Genomic DNA, 14,387 nt, shown 5'->3' with positions numbered 1-14,387 from the left:
CATTGTTATAATTGAAATTAAAATCATGGTCGAATTGCGGTTTGTTCATTTTTCGTATTTAAATTCGTCTCAAGTTATATTGTAATAAACGTCATAATATGGTTATTGGTTACATCATGTTACGGATAAGTTGATTAAAATTAACCTCTTTTTCCGTATACCATGGTTGTATTTGAATTAAAAACGATGTAGATTTTTGTACACATGCTTATCTGCACTAGACCAAACAAAAATATGAATATATGTGTACCTGGAGTGTATAATGTAAAGCTATGGGGTTTTATTCATGGCGTATATTATATATACTATACTAAATCCCACCTCGACCCACCACCATGTAGGTACCGCAGATAGTAGTCGGTGTTTACTTTTTTGTCGGTAGCTTGCGATAATAGCTTAACGCTTTATACGGTGCAGTTCCAGAGGTGTTTTTCGCTTAAGCATTTATTTAAATATGCTGATTTTTATTTAATGTTAGTCTGAGCCTATAATTGAAATTTATATTAGTTGAAATTTGAATAAATTATTCGTATTTATTAATATTTCATAATGTAGGAATTTTACATACGTAGGTAGTAATAATACATGGTTATATAAATGTCAGTTTGTAACTTTTAATGAAACATCGGTAAATTATATTTTAAATTATTTAATTTAGTTAAAATATACACATCGTAATTTTCAATTTATTGATATAAAATCAACGATAGTTTTTTAGTTGCTAGAAATTTAAAACTTAGTACTTCTTATTTTTTTTATTCGAAGAAACATGCTTTGAGTCATTGTTCTCTACATTGTTTATATTGAGTATTAACTTTATTTATAAACTTTTTTTTTAAAAAATAGATCACAAACTGTAATTTATGTTCCTTATATATGTATATATAAGGGAACAAGTTCCGTTTTCCAGTACGGAAATTGATTTTTTCTCGGAGTTACTCCAGGTTTTGAATATCACCATGACACCTTTTTTCTATAAAGTACCCAGATTCCGGAAATCCCTTTTGTATTGATACTGTTCAATATAAGTTTTTATTTTTTTTATAAATTTAATTTTATCTGATGTAACTATGCACAGTAACGTGATGTGATATAATAAAACAAAATAAGTACTAGTTTTAGTTTGAGTGGAGAAACTTGAGCATTTAAACGTTTATGCGTCGAAAAATAAAACTGTCAATATTTAGAATAAGACCACATTATTTATTATTGGTATTACAACACCAATAAATTAAAACGATTTTAATTCCTAACAAGAAAAATTTGTAATTTTTAGCAATTTATTAATTAAAATATATGTATTCCATAACTTATACCATCCTAACACTGTGAATATTCGATTTATTATTTTTTAAGTTTTACAGTGTAAACGCAATCGCTTATAATACTATATTTCAGAAAATAGATATCATTCCCATCATCAATTGGCCATTGTAAGCACATTTATATTAAATTAAGACAACTAAAATTGTCTGTTATATTGTGTTTGGCATATAAATCTGCTACAGTATCTGTCCGCTTTGCGATTTTCACGACGGAATGACAAACGACCTGAAAAGGCTATAAAACAATACAACAAAGATTTTGTGTACGACGGGAGTTCGCTCAAATGACCGTCGTCATCTTCTCGGTCGAGTTTAGAGACGCTCAAATATACATTATATATACTTTAGCGAACCCTAGTTAAATAACAATTTAAGAACGACACCGATAATATAACATTTCGCGGTAAATAAAAACTTTATATCATTATTATAATATAGGTAGGTACCTAGAATAATATCTCGTATCACTTATTTCCTGAAATTTATAAATCGACTCAAACCGATCACTCGGTGTAAAATTTAAGCGCGTGAGTGATAGCCGGAATATACGGTTTTCGTACAGTGTATATAAACTAAACAGAAACCATATTGGCTAACATATAATATCACAAGTTTAAATTCAATTATTTGAAAAAAAATGCACCTTTGTCGATCGTCAATAACTGACCTTTTTAAAAAAAAAAAAACTACGCAGCCTCTTTTTTCCCCGTATCGGCTTCAATTTATATTACATTACCATTTTACGTGTAGATTAATAATTACATTATTTACCGCACTTTACGTTTAACCTTTCCTCTGATATCACCCGTTCGTTTGCCACAGGAGTAAACGAATCGTTTCACATGGGCGAGCTGATGGAGAGCACGTACTGCTCGCGGATATTTAGCAACTGCGACAAGAAGAGGTGCGTGCTGCAGTCGCCTAATTACCCTGGACTTTATCCCCGAAACTTGACTTGCTACTACGCGATCCGGCAACACGCGATACCATACGGCCACCAGGCGCTAATATCCATCACACAGCCGTACAGCCGTCTGGTGTCGATCAAGACGGACCGGACGAACCCCGAAGGAGCCGATCCAAAGCCCGTCGAACGGAAGGTATGGATAAACCGCAGAGCCGTGTGTCCGGCTATTTTACCAATCACCTCCTCTAAATTATAGGTCCTTAAATCTAATTATAATATGTCGTCGAGTGTGTGCGACACAGATATAAATGATAAACTGGATTGGTTAACTTATGTGATAATAGTTGAAGTCAAAAGTTCGCCATTTCTATGGGGATTATGCGTTTTATCAACGAACATTTTGGTTTTTCTACGCTATATCGTCTATTATCATAAAAAAACTACGTATCTATAAATATTAATTATATACACATTTGTAATTTACAATACTTTAATTCCCTCAAATATGATTGAAATTATAATGTGACTTTATTAATTCCAAGAGTAAGCATAAGGCAATTATCAATCTAGTTTATTATCTATATCTGTTACTTCAAATATGATTATATTATACCTATTGTCATATCAGCGTGACGATCACTTACAAAAAACAATCCCAAGAGTAGCAGATAAAAATGTAACTTTGAAAATTATTGAACGTTATCTGTTAATAATAATTGCGTATTGAAACAAATGCTATAGTTATATTATAATAGGTCAATTTCATTGTGGAAGTTATAAGTTATATCAGTTCTGTATTACTTACTTCCTATATTAATCAACTCGATTAACATTCTATTTTATTATGTTCAAGTAGATTATTATAAAGTTTGAGAAAGTGTATCATTTTACAGTGAATTTTTCGTCGTATAAAAATCAGTAATAACAATCCTTCATATCCTTAAGGTACGATATTCAATCGGAAATTGAAAGAACTTACGTCATAACTCAAAATATTATTCTAAATCGTTACGTATAGATAGGGTATTCATTATAATAACTTATATACGATCAGCAGCTATGCATTTCAAATAATTTTCAATCGACATAATTCAATAAAGGACAATGTATTTTCAACTTTTTGTGGAATATATAATATCACGTACATGTATTGTATATCTTCCGTTTATAAAAGAACATTTTAAAATAAAATAAGATTTTAAGTTTATGGTTTATATTTAAATTCTAACAAAAGTGTTCAATTTCATCTAGGTATTATATACTATACTTTCTGACCTTATTATTTTCCCGCTAAATCCATTTTCAGTTAATTAACTCGAGGTACAAAATAGTTTCCAGCAAAATATTGTTATAACAATTAATGAACCTATATAAGGTTGTTTCCCCAATAGAACCCTTTTAATAATAAATTACTGTATAAATAATTTTATACTAAACTGTTGAAAAATTAAACTTTGAACATTTCGCATGATATAATGTACTTTTAGCAAATTCCTTAAAAATAGAATATTAAAACAAAATTTTAGAACTGGAAATTAACAGTGAAAACCCTATTGCAGTATATTTCAAAACTTTCAAACTGATGACTGATGAACTGATGAACAATAATTATTTACAATGTACTGCTTTAAATTTAAAACTAATTTGAAATGCCTAAATCATAAAATGCATAATTACGCAAACGAATAAATATTTCGATTTTACTAATGTTTTTCTAATAACAAAAAAAAAATCTATACAGGACTGGAGCAAGTGTGACAATGTACCAGATTTTGTGACTGTTTATGATGGGTACACAACTAGAGATCCAATTTTGTTGAGGTTTTGTGGATCCGGTGAAACTGTGCCTGTTACTACGTCTAGTGGACCTGAGCTGTTAGTTCAGTTTTCTACTTCACCATATGGCACTCTGATGTATCCGTTTGGTCCACTTCACGGATTTCAACTTCAAGTACAAGTGAGTACAAATTTTAAGATTTTTTATAAACGTTAACTTTTGGGGGCCTTTGTAATCGGCTCTGAGTATAATAATAATATGTATTATACATTATATTACATATACTTTTGTATGTATTTTATATTATTATTATTATCGAGATTTACGTTATAAAATGATAACTCACACTACTCACCCACCTATATAGATTATAGATGTATTATTTCTTGTATAAATATTATTTACATACCTTCAATATTAATTACAAATGTAGTTGATTACTTAATCTCAAAAGTAAACCAAAAACTGTCCAGATTCCGATAGTAATTTGAAAGTTTGAAATATACTTATTTTATTTATGATATGCTGATTTTACCCTATTCGTGCCAACATTTCATTTAAATTTACAACAATGAATTTTGCCATAATAGGTATAATATAGTACGCAATATATGACGTTATGAATGCGGTAAAGTTGATATAATTGTCTTGTTCATATCTGATTGAATTCTTACGAATTTCATCTAAACTTTTTAAACAATAGAACATAAATATAAATCCTATATTCGCATAAATCGTATATATTTTACGTTTTCGTAAGTTATTACTTATCGAGCGAATTGTTTAAGTTTCGTATCATATAAATACATAAAATATCTAGTAAAAAAATATTTTAACTGTTAGTTATACTTAAAATTAGATATATTTTCAAAACAATAATTGAGTAAAAAATTTCAAATATTTTGATTAATTTTGTAATTAAAATATTTATTTTGTAAATAGTATTAATAATAAAATTGAATTAATATTATTAATAAATTTAATCAGCATGACATACACATTGTGTATTGATTAATGGTTTTATAAGTATAAGTATATAGCTAACAATATAGGTACTATAATTTTTACTCAATAATAGTCAAGAAGCTACACGTGTGCTCTGTATTAAGATTTGTGAATAATAATGTAATTATAAAATCACTTTAAGTTTTAAAGTTTTTAAAGAAAATTAAACTTATAATTAGTTTTTATCAAGGTACCTATTGGTAAATAAATGAGATGCCCGTCTTACGGTGCACCGTACACTTTCAAATAATTTAATAATGATTAAATAATCCTGAATACACGATTATTATACTATTCTCGCACATGGATAAAACGTTTAAATGACTTTTTATTCTGATAGATATTACGTATATATAGATAGGTACTCATATTATCGTACCTATAAAATATTAATACTAAGAATTATTACTTATTATCATTTGTTTTTCATTTTAAAATTAAATTTCCATCCACTGCGCATCAAAAATTATTTTCGAAACATACAATGCTTCTAAAATTTCTTGATTATTAATATTAAGTTTTATATTTAATTTTAGTGCGCGCTATAAGGACTTTTTTCAGTTACCTGTCTTTAAGCCAAAATATTAAAAAGATATATAATATCAATACAATAGTAATACTACGTATAAAGGATTCATTGGTTATATTGTGATCTTTTATAAACTTTATATAATTAATAATATACCTAATTAATATTTTTCTAAAAACATTTTATTTTGTTTGATTTACTTAATCAACGTTTATAAAGGTTGCTTTGAAGAACAATTATAAGCTTATATAATAATGATAGTAATTATTATTATTACTTATTCTTTGAAATATTTCAATAATACACATATTGTAAATTCGATTTTCCAGTATTTTATAAAAGTAATAACATTACGCTAAAATACTTCAAATTACGTTATGAATCAGTCAATATACTACAGATGGAGACCAAATAATATATAAACAATATAAAACAACGTTCTCTAATACCTATATAAACTATACAGCTTTCTGTGTTTATAGGTATGAGCTTATGATCTATAATGATTCATACCACGACAGCACGATATATTTTAAACCATAATTAGTTAGTTACTATAACTTACGTTACTATGTATAACACAATTTAGTATGACGCTAGGGCGGTGTCAAGTATCACAGTTATATCGAAACGTTGCGATCATACGATATCGTATGAAAATAGATAATAAATAGTTGTATATTAACTCAACAGTAGAATACCATTAAATTGTATTTTATACCTGGAAAACACGAAATTTGAATAAAAAACAATTTTCAATGCGGAGGAGGTGGTTACAACGACCTACCTTTCCTCTCATCTGATTGTATCACTGTTTTTTACAGTATACGCACTGTCCATAAATACAATTGTTGGTAAACCAAACTAAAATTGAAGTGATGAGCAATAGTTTTCATTTGATGACAAAACACTGTGATTTAATTGAAAATTGTATTGAACTTGATCAAATTGTGTTTATTAAGGTCGTTATAATATACAGTGTGGTTTTTATTTAAAATGTAAATACGAAGAACTATGTATGAAAACACATGATAACTTTTCCATTACGATATTCGTATAAATGAAAAAGCTAACTTATTATAAAAATCAATATCCACTCATCGGCAGACGTCCTGTACGCTATTAGTATATGCAGTTTATTTACATATTGTAGTGTGTATTCAAATTAAGGATATATCAATAGATGTTTGACCAAGCGATAACATTTACAACACAGAATGTTTTATCTTGCTTTTCGAGATAGGGTTCGATTCCAATCCCGTAGGCATATTATGAAAATACTTTTCAAAAAAAAAAAAAAAAATAGGAATGCAAACAAACCTTTCAAGCGTAGTTCACGCTTGAATAGTAAATGATGTGGATCCAAGTAAACCAAGACAGAACTCTACATTATGTAAATACGGTTGTCGTCCTCCAAAATACACGTATCAAAAAGGTGAATGTAAAGTTTAAAATAAGATTATGCATTTTATCTCGAAGAATAAAAAACTATTACAAGATTGAAACAATATGCTTTTCTTACAGATTGCTTGTGCAACGTGATTCATCTTAAAATTAAAAAAATAAAAACGTAATTGTATCCATTCAAAGTAAATGCTTGACTGTTAGAGTTTTTAGTAACAATAAGAGTCGTGGCTATTATAAGCAAGGACGTAATGTAGATAAGTACTCCACAACTACATAATTTATATAACTTACTACAACTTAAATAAGCCAGGTTGATTACATATATAAAAATAAAACTATAAGTATATATTTTAAATATAATTAAATAATGCTTTTTTAAACTAAATATTTAATACACACAATATTATACTTCTTATATACACGGGCATGGCAGCAAAGTTAACAAATTCTGAGTGTTGTTTAAAATACTAAAAAGGTCATAATATTTTGAAAATAATGTTTATCTGTGCACTATTGAAATTAAAATATATAATGCAATAAATTACATTACATTATAAAGATAATCGATGTATTTTTTTAAGGACGGTCCAATAATAATTTCTAAAAATAAAACAATTATAAAAGTATAAATATTTTATAAATTAATCAAATGTAAATTCAATCATAAATAACATTATTTTTTTTTTAGTAAAATTCTTATCATTGTTTACTAAACTTTTTTCGGATTTTCATGTATGTTAATGTATTAATTTCTCAATCCATAGATTTCGCTACGTCGTATTCGATAATTCCGTATTCAATGCACGACATCTTACAAATGATATACCTTTATCGACACTTAAGTAACCCAAAAGACCATAAATTAACCGGTTACAGAATGGATTTAAAGAATACAGTTAAACGTAGGACTACCTTCACCGTTTAAACCTTAAATCCTCAACGACCATAAATTAACCGGTTACAGATTAAATGCAAGGAATACGTACGGGTAGAATTGCGTGGCTACTTAAACAAAACAGATATTTTAAATGGTCCGCAGAAACACTTTAATTAAAATTGTACAACAAACATGAAATAAATTACGAAATAAAAACACTTAGCCCGTACTACAATCCTCACTGTCACTTCTCATGCACAATCGTCGTCGCTACGCTCTCGCTGAATCTCTTGACAACAGGACTCCCCAGTGCCTCGACGACAACGGGACTCCTCGTGCCTGCGCGTGCGGTGATCTTATGTATAGCAGAATATTAATATCGCTTCAGTACATCTCGCTAATAATTAGTTTCTAAAAATAATCCCACCTATATTACGTATATTTTAAACACTACTATATTGTCAACTGTTTGCAATATACAATTATAGCAAAATTAGTAAAAAAAAAAATATATATATATACATATATATAGGTATATATAAATATATATGCCTATATCTATAATACACATCAATACAAATCCAATAGCTCGGCTCAAAATGTATAACAAACATATTGTATAAAGGAAAATATTATAAATTAATTTAATTACGATAATATTATTGGTTAGAATGCTGCTTAAAAATAGAAATGATGGTAAACGAGTATTAAACTAACTGAGAATTTACTGTAGGTATTTATAAAAACTTGATATTAAAAAAAAATACAAATCTGAGTGTGTAATTAAAACCATTTGAAAATAAATATTTGATGAGTAATACATATTTATAAAATTGAGATATTCAACAATCGATTTCAAATACAAAGCTTAATTAATTTTATAATATGTATCTAGTGAACGATGAAATGTTAATCAACGGAATAATGCAATTCATTCGTATTGCAATTGCATTGCGCGTGGTAATATATTTTTAAATGATTGCATGTTGTGTCTCAATGTACCCTTTTAATGTAAATTGCATCCCGTGTATTTTTAGTACATATGTAAGTTGTGTCCCAAACATTTTTCATATTTTAAAATGTATGTTACTAATGTACAACCAATATTTTCCTTCTTATTCTATCACATTTAGGACTGTAAACACTACTATTCTAATATTTATATGAATAAAAATATTGATTTTTTAAATTTTGTATACATTTTAATATTTTATATCTTTAATTCATTATTATTTAAATTTTTTATATTTTTATCAATTGATTATTAATTTATAATAATTAATATTTGATACTTTTATTTCTATATTTATAGTTATATCTTATAACTTATAAAAATTATATTGAATCAGGTAAAATTTTTAATGGCAATATTTTTAATAATTTAATTTGAATTATTTTTTTTTTATATACCCTTCTTTTCAAATCGTTAATATGTTTCGAGAACCCTGACTTCTTAACGCTATATAAGTATCACTTTGTATGTATTTTTAATATCCATAAAATTAAAAATATCTGGGTAAGAATTAAATGAATTATTTAATTTTCAATGGAATGATTCACAGATTCGCAATTATTGTTTGTCGTGTGCAATTCCAATAATAAATATTCAGCAAATATTTCTGATGGAAAGTTAGCGTCATTTTTTGTATATGATTTTTATAATAGTCTTGAACTTTAACACTCGGGTATATTGTGATTGTATAGCCATAATGTCTTCAGTAAAATAGTTTTCAACATCTTGTGGATTTAAGAAAGTAAGTTCAAAAAAGAGATGTAAAAAATTGCTTATTCCAGTATTTTTTTATATACTCGGTACTAAGTTCCAGCTGTTGAATTTTCTGTTCCAACTTTTACTCCTAGGTAAAATCTATACCCCTTTACGTGAATAAAAGGCCAGACAGTATTTTTCAACAGCATGCATAGCCTTTTAAAATTTCACATCCATTCGAACAGGGTTGAATCGCATGTTATTATTTTTTTTTTTTTTTTACACTCTTCTACTAAATGTTGAAATGCGTCAGTATAACAATTAGTTGACTTTGATGATCGAAAAAATAAATAAGTGTTATGTAACTATTATTCACACACCATAAATAGTAAGCAGTTGATAAAATAACTTTTGGAAAATTTGTGGTTTATGATTATGTTCATTAAAACTTATAATTGCAGAATAAGGACTATTCAATTTTGCAAAGCACTTACACGATTTAACAGTGCAACTCCAATGTTTAGTATCATTTTTTTAAATTTATCAAACGATATTTATGACCGCCAATCAATTCTAATGATATATTTTTTCACTTTTCATTGTATTGTATTTTTCACTATTATTTTTTAAATGAAAAATATCACCAACTTACTTATCGTATACTTGTATAGAAGTGTTATCAGTAAACCGACATGTGTTCATTGTTCATACTATCTATACTGTTGTAATACGATAATAGTAACGGATTTTCCGTCGGATGCAATTAACGTATACATGACAGAAACACGGGTAGCAACTTACGTATGTTATTGTCGGGACTTTTTTACCGGGAAAAAACTAACATTTGCCGATATTTTTAATATAAAATATAATAAAAAATTCAGACTAAGTATAAAGTCAAACATTAATTAATTTATATCAAACAGTATTCAGTCGAAAGCAATTACCTACATATTTTAGAGAAATAAACAAGTGAATAGAAATATAGAATAACAGTAGTTAAACAAGTGTCCACAAAACAAAAGATGTCTAAACACTAAGGAAAAGAACAATTATAATATAAAATATGAAAAAAAAAATTAATTTAAAAAGGTAATTTATAAATATATCAGAAAAATGATTAGCATATTATAATTTTTACCGTGCACACAAATATTAATTAAAAATATAAAAATACGCTGGGAGGAAAAATATAATTTTCGTGAATGGTCCTTCGATGATCTAATTATGCAATACTTTGGTTATTAAGGTGCACTTTGTGGAAATCGAATCGATCAAATACACTAAGAATAAGCGGTGTGAATTTTGGATACGGAACACGGGCCGTGGTTGGTTGCACGCGCCTTACCACTCTTTGCCGGAGAACACAACGTGCTGGTATCATCTCCAAGCCACTCCAACCGATGTCGCGGTTGCCGGATATCCGGTGGATCGTGATTCCGGCTCCGGTCCCAGGTACAAGGTATGGGTATCCGTACTCAAGTTTTACGTGACTGGTCCTCAGACAAGGGACTGCACGACTAACCTGATGGTTTGGGACGGAAACTTTTCTTGCCATCCATTCTGGTAAGTTGAACTTTTTGATATTGTTATTTATTTTTTCATTTCTACAAGTATTCGCGGGTTTCATGCAGTCGTGTGTATAATATGATAATATAACCGTACATAACATGTGCCCACTCGTCCTTTCATCCTTATCGTAATATTGTATTATTAACAAGTGTCTATTGTATATTCCTGCCTATTTCACGCAACAATATAACATAATATTATATTCATTTTTAGACCGAAGTTATAACTTTTGTCATTATAATATATGCATGTTTTATTTGTATATACGTCTTATAAAAGGATAGATGCCCGTTATCAATATACCTATACACGTAAATTATTAAAAAAAAATATTATGCGTTATCGTTTAGTGATTCGAGAAACGCTTCGTCGTCCGCGTACCAGCACAACAACAGTACGCTGTTGGCCAACTACTGTCCCGGCCAGACGCCAAGGTCTTGCGATCATTTCCTGTTGACCCGACAACAGCGTCCGTGCACGCTATCCGAAAGTTTTCTGTCCACGTCCCGGTCGCTTACAGTCCAGCTGAACATACAGCACGCAACGGCTCTCAGGTAAGACGTCTATCGTATACAATAAACACATCATAATCAAAATGTGTATGTATAGCGTACACCGTGCACGCTATGTTTTTGTCGTTAGATTGATGAATTATGAGTGGTTTAGACCTTTTACTTTCGTAGTAAAAGTTTAAGTGATCGGTACGGAATGGTGGTGGTGGTGGCGGTAGTGTTTGTACAGTATACATATAGGCGATAGCGGAGGCTAACGACCGTTTTGACGCAGACATTATTTTCCACAGACCGGTATCGTTTAAAGCTCTTTACGAATTCGTCGACCTGCACCAGGACGGAAGCTCGTGGCCTGAAACCGGAAGCATGTGCTCTAGGATTTTTCGAAGGCCCACACACTCGCCTTCTAGTACGATACCTATCCGTTCGCCGAAAAATGTATTTTTTTACGGAAGAGGAGGCAATAAAAATTTAAGGTAAATTTAATGTTTAATATAACAATATTTAGCCATTCGAGCACTACCTATAAATTAAGTATGAATGTTACCTATACTATATGCGTAGACGTATGATATACTCAGGTACGCAATTGTATTCAATAACACTACCCATCCACCCTACACGTGAACAATGCCTAAAATATATCATTGTTAGTCTTATAATATCTTTCGAGTTTAAACAATACAAATAGTACCTAACGTATATCCCTGGTTTTCATTATCTAAAACTCGAAAATTTATTGGTTCATCTGACAAGAGGTTTTATTGTTCGAGTTATCAACTTTAGATATTTTCATCGCCGGTACAATTCCGAGCACCAAGACATTTGGCATATTTATCTGATATATTATAAATTATATTTAGACTGTTTTCACGACCGTACAACAATTGTCAAAACGGGAACAATAATCATTTATACTATATTTTATTTTAGATGCTAAACGTATAACTTAAATAAATGTACGTTTTCTCTGTTCTTGTTTGAACAACTGTAATCGTATATTTATATTGTTTGCGTTCATGATGCTAATGTTAATGTGCTAATGTATTTCAACTTAAGGTCGCAAATATTTATTTTGCATTCCATTACCATACAAAAATGTCTGGTAAGTAGTCTTTAAACGGGCTTAATCATGAATAGTAAATAATGTTTGATAATCTTCGTTTTTATTTTTGTCTAAACTTTATATAATATGGAATATAGATTATATTTAACGTTGGTATAAAATTTAATTTTTAATTTTTAAATCAATCAAATATACTAATTGATTTCAAACCGTTTAAATCCGATTAAACTCGAAATATCTCATCGGTAAAAGTACGAAAACATCAATAATTTAACGACGTGTATATCATGTTTTTTAAAACTATTTTTAACGTTGTTATAAAGTTGCGTGTTCAGACTGGAAGGACAGCCCGGCGACGTAGCTAAAGTGACAATACTGTCGATCGGCTCCGGTGACCGGAGTTGCTATAGCCGTATGAACAAGGATCGAGGTACTTTACAGTGCGTGGGCGACATCGGATCGTCTCTGAGAGTTCTGGACGAGGTAAACGGTCCAAAGACCATGCTGGTGCCCAGACACTGTTTGTGTTCGACCAACGCGTCCCTGTTGCCGTACTCGTTCGTCACATTGGGCTCGAAGGCATCGATGGTGTGGGACGTGTTCAACATGAACTCCACCGAAGACTTCCGGCTTCACTACTTCGAGGCCACCGTTCAGTTCGTCAGAGAGAGGTGGTGCCGAGACGCTGCGAGGTAAGAGCAACCTGCTCACTGGACCTGGCGGCCATTTCACGTTCCATTCGCATCACAACGTAAGCACCGATGGTTATGCGCTATACTGAAATACGCTCTATAACCTTTTATAATACATACCTTTTGGCTTTTATTCTATGTTTATATGTTACGAGTATATTGTCGACTGGCGTAGTTAAATTCGTTTGGCGTTGCGTGCGTCAGTTGTCTTGGCGAAACAACGACAATCATTATTATATCGTTTTCGTTTCAGACCACGTGCGAATCTCACTTTGTCATACTCACGCAGCAGAAGTACACCAACAGTTATCTGTACGCTAAATTGCCCGGACTAGCGATGCCGGATTCGTCGCACGCGGTACCCAACAACACACAACACGTACACTGTCCGACCAACAATCGGTTCATAGTGCACGCCGGCGACACGGTTCACACAGTCGTTTGTCCGGACCCGTACTACACAGTTGAGGTTTGGCGCATAAATAAATCATATATTTATAACTTATAACATGAAAATCTACGTATGATACTCATCGGATTATAGTGTAAAAAAAAACCAAAGTGCGGTAGTCAGTTATGACGAAATTTAATGTAAGTTCGTGAAACAAACACACAAATCGTCCTATTTGATCTATTTCAGTGTGTGACTACAAAGTTCTTTTATTCATCAGAACCCTCTGTCGTGCCTCGTATAATGTATCATAATGTTATTTTCAAAGACTGAAAGAACCGAAAGTTTATGATCACCGTGTTTTCAGGTGTTTTCAGATGGATGGCACACCAGAGACGTCATGTCGAATTCTTCAAGAGACATTGTCATCGAGTTCATTCCAATCGATCCGGGCTCGTACACAGTTTCTTGGATACAACTTTCGTCCAGGTAATTTTAATTCTAATATTTACGTAACCAATTGCATACATTAGTTAAATATACCTAATCATCGTTGTCATTAAATAGTGGTTAAGACTTTAATACGATTCCATGTTTGCCACAAAGTACGGATTTCTGA

The 14,387-nt window shown here is 30.3% G+C and overlaps 1 protein-coding gene across 1 annotated transcript in view; it reads left to right on the top strand.

The window, feature by feature from the left end:
• LOC114126624 (uncharacterized) overlaps positions 1-14,387 on the top strand; it is a 50,980-nt gene that overhangs the window by 31,176 nt on the left and 5,417 nt on the right. Inside the window, 10 exon segments of the mRNA XM_027990618.2 lie at positions 2,148-2,425; positions 3,974-4,189; positions 10,785-11,101; positions 11,458-11,661; positions 11,910-12,095; positions 13,009-13,346; positions 13,349-13,375; positions 13,378-13,436; positions 13,631-13,846; positions 14,136-14,257. Coding sequence (XP_027846419.2) covers positions 2,148-2,425; positions 3,974-4,189; positions 10,785-11,101; positions 11,458-11,661; positions 11,910-12,095; positions 13,009-13,346; positions 13,349-13,375; positions 13,378-13,436; positions 13,631-13,846; positions 14,136-14,257 — 1,963 coding nt within the window.

This window comes from Aphis gossypii, chromosome 1 (assembly GCF_020184175.1).
Source record: "Aphis gossypii isolate Hap1 chromosome 1, ASM2018417v2, whole genome shotgun sequence".
Classification (NCBI taxonomy): Eukaryota; Metazoa; Arthropoda; class Insecta; order Hemiptera; family Aphididae; genus Aphis; species Aphis gossypii.
Note: the sequence above shows the minus strand (reverse complement) of the source record. Positions and strands in the feature narration are given on the sequence as shown.